Here is a 12991-nt window from a genome sequence, read left to right as displayed (position 1 = left end):
GGCATGATAATGATCATAAGGGCAAGGACTCTCAGAAGTCCAGGTCCAAGTTACATGGTCGCAGTAAGTCTCGTGGATGGAAGTCTGATCTTACCTGTCATTATTGTGGGAAAGCAGGACATATTAGGTCGTAGTGCCATAAAATACGCAATGATAAGTGTAAGGAAAAGGGAAAAAAAAAAGTTCAGGAAAAGTCTTATGAGCGCAGTATTGTACCTGCAAATTCCAATGTGAAGATAGAAGAGGTTAATGTCATGCAGGCCACTGATTCAGATGATGATTATATACTTGCAGCTTCTTCATGCAATGCCTTACAGGCTTCTGAGATACATTCTATGTATAGCTGGCTCTTGGATTCGAGTGCATCCTTTCATGTGACACCTTGTCGAGATTGGTTTCATACCTATCGTACTATCTCTAGTTCTATGCGCCTTGGTGATGACAGATCTCTTGACATTGTGGGCATTGGAGATGTTAGGCTGTAGTTTCCTTCTGGTAGTTCTTTTGTTTTGCATGATGTATGCCATGTACCTGCGTTGACTCGCAACCTTATGTCCACTAGACAGCTTGATGATACAAGGTTTTTTGTGTCTTTTGGAGACTCTGCATGGAAGATTACTCATGGCAGGCTTGTACTTGCAAGAGGTGCCAAGTTTGGCAGCCTCTATCCCTTACTTGTATCAGGAGCTACATTGGATCATGTTTTGTTTGTGGGTTCTATTCCCCATGTATCCCTTTGGCATACTCATTTGGGGCATATGTCTCTTAAAGGAATGAAAATGCTCCATGCTTTGCAGTATCTTCCGTCTTTTTGACTCCACATTTTGATTCTTGTGATCATTGTTTATATGGCAAACAAACTAGAAATACGCATAAAAAGTCTGGTAAGAAATGCATGGGTGAGCCCTTGGCTCTTGTGCACTCAGATGTATGTGGATCCATGCCCTGTCAATCACTTGGTGGGGCAAAGTACTTTGTTAATTTCATAGATGATTACTCACGTAAGGTTTGGGCTTATCCCATAAAAAGAAAATCCGATGTCTTAGACACATTCCAGCATTGGCTTGCATTGGCAGAGAACCAGTCTGGGAAAAGGCTCAAATGCCTAAGGTCAGATAATGGGGGTGAGTATGTATCACGTGCTTTTGAGCAGTTTTGTGATGAGCGGGGTATTAAGCGTCAGTTGACCGCCCCTTACACCCCACCCCAGAATGATATGGTTGAACGCATAAATAGGACCATTCAAGAAAGGGTCCGTAGCATGCTTAGCGAGGCTGGCTTGCCGCAACACTTTTGGGCTGAGGCAATTACTACTGCAGTGCATCTCATTAACAGGTCGCCTAGCAATGGCATAGACTTTCAGGTTGCAGAGGAGGTATGGGCAGGCAAGCCCCCCTCTTATGATCATTTGCGTGTCTTTAGATGTGAGGCATTTTGCCATGTGCCCAAGGACAAATGCAATAAGTTGGATCCTAAAAGTGTTAAATTCATTTTCATTGGCTACAGAGATGCAGGAGAGATGGGTTACCGTCTATGGGACCTGTAGGCGCGAAAAGTGACTTGCAGTCATGATGTCATCTTTCATGAGAGGACAAAATGCATATGCAGCCTGAAAAAGTGGTTGAGGTACGAAGAGTTATCTTTCAGGAGGAGCCACCTGCTCCCATTCAACCCGCCGCTCCACGACTAGCTAGACAACGCGTAGCATCACCTGATGCTCATGGCCCAGATGTTAGACATGCTGATGTTAGACATGATGTTGGTCAGGTAGCAGAGCCTCGATTGAGGCATTCTACTAGAGATGGACGACCTCCTGACCGTTTTGCACCCTCTATGGATTATGTACTGGTTACAGATGCAGGAGAACCTCTCACTTATGATGAGGCTATGCATAAGGGTGATTGTCACTCTTGGGAGAGGGCTATGCAGTCTGAGCTTGACTCATTGCATAAGAATGAGACTTGGGATTTGGTTTCCTTGCCTCAAGGTAAGAAGGCTTTGCCATGCAAGTGGGTGTACAAGCTGAAAAGTACCCCTGGATGCCCCAAGTCGGCATACAAGGCTCGATTGGTTGCTAAGGGTTTTAAGCAGGAGCATGGTGTTGACTTTGATGAAGTATTTTCTCCAGTGGTCAAGATGACCACCCTACGCTTAGTCTTGGCCTTGGTTGCACAACTTGACCTGGACTTGTACCAGATGGATGTCAAGACAACTTTTTTACATGGGGACTTGCATGATGAGATTTACATGGAGCAGCCAAAGGGCTTTGCAGACCCTAGCAGGGAACACCTAGTGTGCAAACTAAAGAAGAGTATATATGGCTTGAAGCAGGCACCTAGGGAATGGTACCATAAGTTTGATGTATTCATGCAGTCACAGGGCTACAGTCGCAATGCTATGGATCCGTGCTTGTATACAAAGAAAGCCCGTGATGGTTCTTTACTGATTTTGGTACTCTATGCGGATGATATGCTTTTAGTAGGGACAGCTCGTGAGGAAGTAGATACTCTTAAGGCTCAGCTCAAGAAGAGATTTGAGATGAAAGATCTAGGACAGGCCTCTCATATACTTGGTATACACATTATGCGCAATAGATCCCAGGGACTACTCTATTTGTCACAGAGGGAGTACATTCATAAAGTCCTTGAGTGCTTCCACATGCAGGATGTTAAGTTTATTAACTGCCCATTACCTTCTCACGTGAAGGTTTCACAAGCTGATTGTTCGCAAATAGATGAGTAGGAGGGCCGAGATGGCCAAGATTCCCTATGCATCAGCCGTGGGCAGTCTTAGTATGCCATGATAGCCACCCGTCCAGATATTGCTTTTGCAATTGGGGTTGTGGCACGTTATATGGCTACACCTAGCAAGAAACATTGGGATGCCGTGAAGGGTATCATGAGGTACCTGAAGGGCACAACAGATATGTGTCTTTGTTATGGCAGCTAGGATACAGGAGTCGTGGGGTACACTGACTCTGATTATGTAGGACACGCCGATAGTAGGAAGTCCACTTCTGGCTATGTCTTCACTTATGCTGGAGGGGCTATCTCTTGGATGTCCAGGGCGCAGAAGTGTACGGCTCTTTCCACTACAGAGGCCGAGTATATTGCAACCACTGAGGCTTGCAAGGAGGCTATATGATTAGACCGTTTGATTGCAAGCCTTGGTATGACAGATGCTATGCCTGCGCTGCATTCAGATTCTATGAGTGCCATTCAGCTGGCCAAGAGTCTGGTCTTCCATGCGAAGACGAAACATATTGAGGTGAGGTATCACTTCATTCACAAGGTCGTTGAGGACAGATCTGTTGACCTTGTCAAGATTCCGATTGAGCAAAATCCTGCAAACTTGTTCATGAAAAGTCTCACTATCGAGCGCTTTGCCTTCCTCAGGAGATTGATGGGCATTGGATGAGATGACGTCTTTTTCCTCATCCTGTTGTACATTTGTACATGTTGTATTGTCTTTTCTTTTTTCTCGCTCAGTGGGGCAGATTCACCTTTAAGTGGGAGGTTGTTGGGGGTAAAGGCTTCTCTGCCTAGCTGCCCGTGTATTACTACACTGACAGTATCCGCCACTGCACACTCCAGGTGGTGGACGCCCGTCACAATCACTTATTCTTTATTCTTTTAGTGACAGTTTGAATAAAGGAAGGCCCGGCCACACATTGTGGTTGCTGGAGTTCCCATTTGTGTATCTCTCTCTCTTCTTGCTCTTGCTCTTCGCCATAACTCACTTCCAAGCAAGCTTCAATCCTTCTCACCTTTCACCATAGAGTTGGTGAGTCACCAAGAAAAACACTTCTTAAATGAAGTAATCAAACTTCTTTTGTTGACCTTTTTGGTCATTCATGAAAAGTTATCTTTTCTCTACCCACAAGAAAATGGATATTTTGAGCCTATGGATAAAACTTTGATCACCATATTAATGGTGATCAAAGTTATGTTCTCTCTATCCATAAGAAAATGGATATTTTGAGCCTATGGACAAAACTTTGATCACCATAGTAATGGAGGTAGTCCCCTCCACTCGAAGAGAGTAGGACAATAAGTTCATGGCAACACCATGGGCTTATCAAAGTGCTTACAAGTCAGCAACTTGGTAGACCCCTTTTATGCTAATGTATTGACATTGACACAAATTTACCCAATTTTTGGTCTTGAGCTTGAATTGCAATTCAAGATCAATGGGATAAACTGGAGTGGACTAAGAGACTTGTGCAAAGAGAGAGAGAGAGAGAGAGAGAGAGAGAGAGAGAGAGAGAGAGAGAGAGAGAGAGAGAGAGAGAGAGAGAGAGAGAGAGAGAGAGAGAGAGAGAGAGAGAGAGAGAGAGAGAGAGAGAGAGAGAGAGAGAGAGAGGTATGCATGTGTGTTCATGCACACACACAAACACATAGTATGTGTTTGTGTGAGTGTGAAAGTGCATTGAAGGGAGAAGCCCTTCAATGCACTGAAGGGAGAAGTCCTGAGTGGAAGTATGCGAGTGGAATCAAGAGCTATGGTGGAAGAAGCAAGAGAGAAGAGTAAGATACACAAAGTGTGTGCTTGTTTGAGTGTGAAAGTGCATTGAAGGGAGAAGCCCTGAGCGGAAGCATGTGAGTGGAATCAAGAGCTATGGTGGAAGAAGCAAGAGAGAAAGAGTAAGATACATAGGATGTGGGAACTCCAACAAACACTATGTGATTGACCTTCCCTTATTCAATTGTCGCTAAAAGAATAATAAAGAATGAAGTGACAGTGATGGAAGCCTGCCACCTATAGTACATATGTGTGCGGGTACTATCAATGTAATGAATATACATGCAATCAGGCACATGCACCTTTACCCCCAACAACTTCCCACTTGGAGGAAGAAGCAAGAGAGCAAGAGAAAGAGACACATGATATGAGAACTCCAACAATCACAATGCATGACCGGCCTTTCCTTATTCAAATGTCATTGAAAGAATAAAGAATGAAGTGATAGCGATGGGCGCCTATCACTTGCAGTGTGTAGGTACTGTTAGTTTAATGAATACACAGGCGGTTAGGCACATGCACCTTTACCCCCAACATGCATGGAAAAAGCTTTTCTTTTCTTCTTACTTCCTTTCTTTTCATTCCTTCTTCTCTTTGATCATGGTAGTGATTGTGTTCAAATTGAAGAGAACAAGGTTATGGTAATCAAGTAGCTTATCCAATAATTGCGAGACCATTTCTTACTACCTCCTGTAGCCTTGACTACAATAAAAGAGAGAAAAGGGCGAGTGTACTATACCATGCTCGTTAAGCCATTCTTGTGTAGTAGAGCATAAGGGGTGCATTGCTTGGATTACAACATAGAGTACGAGCCAACTAGGTGAGTGCTAGCTCAAGCTATCAAGAGTAGAGTGCTTGAAGAACTAAGAATTTGATCTAGTCCCGTCATGGTTTGGTCTAGCTTAAAGTACACAATTAGCTTGAGTAGTAAGCCTTTAATCTTTAATAAGGTGAGAAAGGATCTAGAACATAAAAATGGCACTTTAGCTCGAGTAGTAAGTCTTTAATCTTTAGTAATGTGAGGAAGGATTTGGAACATAGAAATGGAACCTTAGCTCTTAATGCAAGGGAGAAATGGAGATGTCCTAATTATAGTCCCAAAAATGGAAGAATAGGCTAAAGCTAGATTTAGTATGGTTTTAATGGAAAAAATATATATTGTTAAGAAAGTGCTTGTCTTACTTGGCAAGCTTAAATTCAAAGCTCATAAATCTAGATTGGTTTGTAAGACAGTTAGATTAGTTGCTTCATCATGTGCCTTGGAACTTTTTCTAGCCCATTGCTTTTTTAGCACACTTGCCTTTGGTGAGTAAATGTTACTACAATATCTTTTCACATAAAGAAAAACAACCACCAACAATTGCTAGTACGTAATAACTTGAGAGAAGGAGATGAAAATAAGTGAAAATAGGAGAATGAAAGAAAAAAGAAATCATTAGTAAGCACACTTCTCTCTCATTCACTCCTTGCTCAAGAAAGTGAAAGAATGTTGGAGAAAAGTAACCTCTTTCTATGGGATCCATTGATCTCTTTTTGGGGGGTGATTGGCTACTAGCGTACTTATCTTAGACTGAGAGTAAACCATGTTTAGACCTTGGCAATATCTACAAAGTGCATTATGACTAGTGTTCATGAAAAATATTTTTGGTAGTAGCAAATACAAAAACTTTTGACTTGAAAAATTGGAGGGATGTTTAGACCTTCTTCTTTGAAATTCTAAAATTTTTTGAAAGAATTTTGCAATTCATTTCACATTAAACCTTGGTTTTATTGTGAACACACTGGTCGCATGACTAGGCCCTTGCCCTTGTACCTTGAGTCTTTGAGTCTTAAGATCATGTGAAAGACCATATATAGGCAATTAGTTGAGTCTTAATATCATAAAATTAAATTATACGTGTGATTATCTTTGGCAAAAACTTGCATCTCATGTTATTTTACATTAAACCTCGGTTTTTCGCGAACACTTCTTGCACAATCAACCCCTCGAACCTAAGGCTTGGATGTATAAATATAATGTGAAAAACCACATATAGCAAATTACACATTTGAAGCTTTAGTATCATCTCGAAATCTACATGGGAAATTAGATTAGACGCCTGATTATCTTTGGCTTTCCTCTTTGTTGGCTCTTGTTTTTAGCCTGACATTGGAAGGGCATCGGAAGAAGAGAGGGCTGCTCCCAATTCTGGAAGCCTGCACGATTCGATCCTGTTTCTTGTTCCTCCATGGAATCAGAGAGGCCTTGCCGACTTTCCCAGTGATATCACACATCCTTTTGTCTTCTTGTTCTTTCTTCGTATCAGAGAGGCCTCTTCCATTGTCTTATCCTTGAATAACTTGCATTGCCCTTGCCTGAATGGATTATATTGCCATCCATATAGATACAACCTATCCGAGCTTGCCTCCACATCGCAGCTTTTGATCCTGAGCACGAAGATGGTTACCAAGAATTCTGCGGAAAGAAGAAGACATCTTACAAGTCTTTTCCGGTTATGAATGAAGGTAATCGCCTGGTTCATTATTTTCTAATTTGCTCTTTTTTTGATGATTAACTGATTGACTTACATGTTTTTTTCTTTTTAGTGATTGCCTAATGTTGTAGTAATTCGGTAAAATCTGCGTCGATCCCTGAAGATCACAATGTCTCATTGTATGCACAGTCACACTGCTTTCTGATGTTTTTAAGTTTTAAGTAATTTTCTTACAGGTTTTTGGCCTTTTAGTGATTGTCCACCAATGGTGTAGTAACATGTTCATTTTCTCATGTTTTTGAGCTTTAAGTATTGCCTTACATGTTTTTTGCCTTTTGATGATTGTCCAAGGGTTTAGTAATTCTATACCAATCTGTGACAATCACTGAAAATCACAATGCCTCATTGTATGCATAGTCACACTGAAAATCACAGGTCATTTTCTTATGTTTTTGAGTTTTAAGCGATTGTCTTACATGTTTTTACTTTTTAGTGATTGTCTAATGGTCTAGTAATTCTATAAAATCCTGTGATGATCACTGAAAATTACAATGCATCATTCTATGAATATTTGAACCTTTTAAGTGATTGTCTTACATGTGATTCCTTTTTACTGATTGTACAGCGGTCCAGTAATTCTATTCAAATCTCTGATTATCACTGAAAATTACAATGCATCATTGCATGAATAGTCACACTCAAAATTTCAATTCATCTACTGAACAATCGTTGAAACCTTCCCATCCATTTTTTAATATGTGTAGTCATATGCATGCTTCTTAGATGTGTGGGAAAACTTGTGCAGGATTTGGGTGCCGTGCACTGAAACTGTTGCTGTTGGAAGGATCTCTTCTGTGTGGCAAGCTGGAGCGTTTTGCTGTTTGGGTAGGGGCTAGTGTAGCCTCTGCCTTCTTTGCATCTTTGGAGCGCTGCTCTTGCATCAATCTGGAGGTTGCAGATGCTGAGGAGGATGAGGAAGCGGACATCAGACCCTTGATACCAGTAGATAGAGAGCCTATCCATCATGAAAGATGTATTGCCAATCAGCCTGAGCGACAAAGTCAAATGGACGAGAAAGCAGCTAGTAAACCAGGTGTTGGCTGAAATTGTAAGTGTCTTCTCCTAATCAAACAGTCAACACCTTTCATTGCATTCATTCAAAATTGGTTGTGCTTGCAGTGCTTGTGACATTCATGTCTTACAAAGTTGTGTTATAAATGACATGGATTATGAATACTTTGTTACGGTTGTACAAGTTAAACCTTACCTCTGAGACATCAGTGGTCAAAACCCTTTTCAACTGTAAGCTGAACAAGCCCCCCCAAGACCAAATCCCAAGCAGCACAAAAAAAAATCCCTCCCCAAAGAAAAAATTATCACCCCTAAAAGAAGAGGAGTTGGTGCTTCTAGTTGTCTTAGGTGGAAAGTAGGAACATTGTATCATTAGCTTTTTTTTCGTTTTTTCTTATTTTTTGTAGTTGAAACTTTGAATGTTCAACTACAGGGAAAGAGGACATATTTCCCCTGATTGTCCATATCCAAGAAGAACATGAAGGGAGATGTATCCCATGCCACAATAGAATGCTAGGCAAGATAGCATATAGCAGCAGGAACAATGACAACTTGAATCTGCTAGGTAACAATTGAAAAGGAGACATGATGAAGGCTCATTTGGTATATATCTAATTGAAACCAACATGTTTGATGATGAAAAAATGTAGATGGTCTAGCTAATAAGAGAGCTAGAGAGGGTGAAACCAACCTTCCTCCACGGATAGGGTGGTAAATAACTTGATTAAGTACTAGTTACAACAAGCATAAAATTCATGTAAACTAAAAATGCACACTTTACCACTTTAATCCTGGACATTAGACATCCGGTTGGCCCCAAAATTGGCACCCCTTGCAATATTTCATCTTATATTAAAAATGGAAGGAGGACAACTAAGATTCTCTAATCCCCTCCGCTAATCCAAGTGTCTCTTGTTGTAAAAAATGACTAGCAAGCCTTTAAACTATTTTATCTTTTGGTTTGCTTAGGGATTGGCCTTCACCTTACTCCTTGAAATACAAATTTAGTCCCAAATCTGATATTGACTAGTTGGCCTTTTGAATCTCCTTGAAATTCCTCAATTTCAAATGCTGGAATTCAAGTCCTAGGTTCTCAATTTTGAGCACGCATCTTGAGGCGACTGCCAAATCCTAATTTCTGCTGTAAATTAGGGTTTATATTGGAGATTGATTACAAACTCTTCCTTTGATGGCTCAAATTGCATGAAAATGTTGAGATAACTTGAGAAATGGCCGGGGAATGAGAGAGAATGCCGTAGAGAGAGAAATTTCAGAGTTTCATTGTCGTGAGAAACACTGAAAAACTGTTGCTGTCGTGCTCAAACAGCCATGGAACCTATTACCTACAGCTTAGGACCACCAGAAAGACTGCTGTCTCCTCTTGTATATTGTCACTTGCACCAGAAGGACCTTGGGTTGTTGTCATCTGTTATCAGATTAGTCAGCTCAGGGTGAGTGTGTGCTGTAGAGGTTGTGGCCTTTTTATAGTTTTTTTTTTGGCATTTTCTGGTGTCCTTTTTAGGGCTAGGGAGCATTTAATGCTGGTCGACCAACATTAAATGCTGGCCGACTGCATTTGATGCTCCCCCCATTTTATACCTATATATTGTTGGGGCTCCTTCTCCTCTTCAGTACTTCAGCCATCATTTGTGGATTCTTCTGGGGAGAGAGGAGCCGGTGCTAGGGTGCCCACACAGCCACCCACACAGCCAGTGACTCACTGTTGTATGCTGTTGTCTCGTGTTCGATATGGATTCCGTTTCCCGAGCATACATTTGAGTTCTCATCTGTATTCGTCTTTATTCTTTCTCTTGTCTTGTGTTTCAGTAGTTTATTGCAGCATGTTGTTTATGCTTCCATTGCTGCACCACTTCTGACATGGTATTAGTTTTCAGGTGTTGTGTTTCTGTTGTGTTTTATTGCTGTTTTTAGGACTGATTTAACCCTCTGCTGCCCTGGCGACTGTTGTCAACCGGGTTGCGACCAGATTTTGCTTTCATACTCTGCGTTTTGATCAGCATATGCATCATCTGCCTGTCCAGCACCTCTTCCTACCTGTGTTTTCCTCATCAGGTTGCTGGCGACAATTTCCTACACTTGTTTAGGCAGAGTACAACCTGCGTTTTGCTATTTACAGCACTATTTTGGGCTGGGCGATTGGCAGAACAAACCGTTTTTGCTGTTTCTAGTAGATTTAAACTGATTTTTTGACATTGTGCAGCAGATTTTGGCTTCTTTTGATCAGTTTTTGGGTTATCCTACACGTGAACTCTTGTTTTTTGCAGTCTGTGCTCGTGGTTTGGCTGTGTTCCCTCTCCCAATCCCTTCTTTTCTCTACTTCTTTTCTAAATCCTCTCTAGATGGCTCCTCCATGCACATCCACTGATGACAAGCTCCATGGACCTGATTATTACACATGGAGTGTAGTGATGAAGGCTTGGTTTATTCAGAAGCGGTTATGGTACGTGGTTAATAGAGTTGCGGCACGTCCTCGACAATCTTCTCCAGTTCCATTTGATTTTGATGCAGACAACCATGAGGAGGCAGTGCTTACATGGGATACGGATGATGCGCGTGCTTATTCAGCCTTACTTCGATGTATTTCCAAAGAAATCCTATTGGCAGTCACCTCTTGTACGACGGCTTCAGACGTATGGTTGAAGTTAGAGTTGATGTACGAGGCTTCTTCCACCATGTGGGCCGTTACTCTCTATGGCCAGCTCCAACAATTAAAGTTTGAATCCAAAGATACGATTCAATCCTTCCTACTTCGTGTTACCCAACTCCAGGACCAGCTTCGCACCATGCAGTCTTCCCTATCAGAGGCACATCTTGTTGGTACGGTACTCCACAAGCTTCCTCGGGAATTTGATGGAGTGGCGAATGCTTTACGGGCGCAGACATCTATGACTCCTGTCAGTTTTCTTTGCATGTCCTCCATGCTACTTGAGCATGAGGCTACTTTGCGACTACAGGGGAGGCTTCCGTCACATTATGGAGGTTGAGGTGAGGCTTTTGCAGGATTCCATGGTCACATGTTTAGAGATGTTTGGCAGATTGGTCTTGTATGTGTTGAATGACATAGGTGACATAACACAGAGAGCTGCTATGATTCTTCTCTATTTTCAAGGTGGTGCTATTATGATCGACATCGACGTTAGATACTCTCAGAGGCATCTTGGTGGTGGGCTTGGATATCCATGGTTCTGGTGGTTCTATGTTGTATAGTTTATGATACCCCATCATTGTACTATTGTATTGTATCAGATCACCCCTGATTTGAGAGAGGGTGTTAGCAGATTAGTCAGCTCAGGGTGAGTCTGTGCTATAGAGGCTGTGGCCTTTTTATAGTATTTTTAATGGCATTTTCTGGTGCCCTTTTTAAGGCTAGGGAGCATTTAATGCTGGGCCAACCAGCATTAAATGCTGGCCGACTGCATTTAATGCTCCCCCCATTTTATACCTATATATTGTTGGGGCTCCTTCTCCTCTTCAGTACTTCAGCCATCATTTGTGGATTCTTTTGGGGAGAGAGGAGCTGGTGCCAGGGTGCCCGTACAGCTAGTGACTCACTGTTGTATGCTGTTGTCTCGTGTTCGATATGGATTCCGTTTCCCGGGCATACATATGAGTTTTCATCTGTATTTGTGTTTATTCTTTCTCGTCTTGTGTTTCAGTAGTTTATTTCAGCATGTTGTTTATGGTTCCATTGCTGCGCCACTTCTGACATCATCTGCTCTTGTAAGGCTCCAAATTGCTGTCACTTGTTGTAGGACTAGTCCATGGTGGCTGCAAATCATATCAACAGTATCTTCTTGCTCTCTAACAACCTTCTTCTCTCTCACAATGGTTGGAATCGACTTTACAAGCCCCTAAAAGCGTTTTTTCCACTTGCATGGGCAAGTTTTACTAAGTAGCAGCTTTCTAATTCCATTTTTCAACATTATCCAGCTTACTAAATCAATTTTCAGAATATTAATTTAATAATTTCTCTAGTGCTAAAAAAAATAATTTTACTAGCCAAAAATTAAATTGGTTAGGCCAAATTGTCTTCCAAGTATCCCTGAGTAGTTATTGACCCTTAGACCAGTATTAATTAATTAATTAATACCTAGTCTCTATTACTCTCTAATGTCATCACTGACATTAGTGGCCAATAAGTGGTCTAGGCCCATAGTTTCAAAAAATGGCGTATCTGGTGCCCAAAAACGGGACGGCCGTTCCGGGCCGTTTCCGTTTTGGAAAACGGCGTTTCTGCCAGACAGGGGACGGGTAGGGTAAAACCCCCAAAACAGGCTGCGTTTCTTAGTCGCCTGCATATTTCGTCTCTCCCCCTGCCCGTTTTGGACTCTCCTACTGCTGCCCTTGCTCGAACTGAAGCAATTGTGCCTGAACTGCTGTACATCAGCCCGTGGTCACTGTAACACTGAAAGCTCTCTTCTCGAAAGGTAACCTTCAGCTGTGAACATTCAGCTTGTTTTCCTACATATTTCAGACCTGAATGTCTGCAATTTTCAGCCAAGATATATGAAATTTTTTGTCTTGTCAGTTGTGTGTGCACTATTTCAGTCTTGTGTGTCATTTGTTTGTGAACATTCAGCTTGTTTCATGCAGATTTCAGACCTGAACGTTTGCAATAATCAATTTTCAGCCAAGATATATGAAATTTTTTGTCCTGCCAGTTGTGTGCACACTATTTCAGCCTTGTGTCATTTGTTTGTGAACATTCAGCCTGTTTCATGCAGATTTCAGACCTGAATGTTTGCAATAATCGATTTTCAGCCAAGATATATGAAATTTTTTGTCCTGCCAGTTGTGTGCACACATTTCAGCCTTGTGTGTTATTTGTTTGTGAACATTCAGCCTGTTTTCACATGGCACATGTAGATTTCGGAACTGAATTTTTGCAATTTTCAGCCAAGATA

General features: G+C 41.7%; 1 protein-coding gene across 6 annotated transcripts in view; it reads left to right on the top strand.

Annotated features, from left to right (window-relative positions):
* The first annotated feature begins 6594 nt into the window (after positions 1–6594).
* The window catches only part of LOC148011943 (uncharacterized), a 35897-nt gene continuing 29500 nt past the window's right edge, over positions 6595–12991 (top strand). For 2 of the 6 annotated variants that reach the window (XM_087670034.1, XM_087670032.1), the window contains exons 1-2: positions 6599–7026; positions 7801–8103. In XM_087670034.1, the coding sequence (XP_087526160.1) occupies positions 7017–7026; positions 7801–8099 (309 nt within the window). In that variant the 5' untranslated portion in view covers positions 6599–7016 and the 3' untranslated portion in view covers positions 8100–8103. Of the gene's footprint in view, positions 7027–7800; positions 8104–8499; positions 8835–12991 lie in introns of those variants that run through there. The other 4 variants (XM_087670033.1, XR_015689284.1, XM_087670031.1 and 1 more) reach the window with 4 other exon arrangements.

This window comes from Lygodium microphyllum, chromosome 28, assembly GCF_053477565.2.
Source record: "Lygodium microphyllum isolate KBCC chromosome 28, Lygodium_microphyllum_v1.1.10, whole genome shotgun sequence".
NCBI classification, from domain to species: Eukaryota; Viridiplantae; Streptophyta; class Polypodiopsida; order Schizaeales; family Lygodiaceae; genus Lygodium; species Lygodium microphyllum.
Note: the sequence above shows the minus strand (reverse complement) of the source record. Positions and strands in the feature narration are given on the sequence as shown.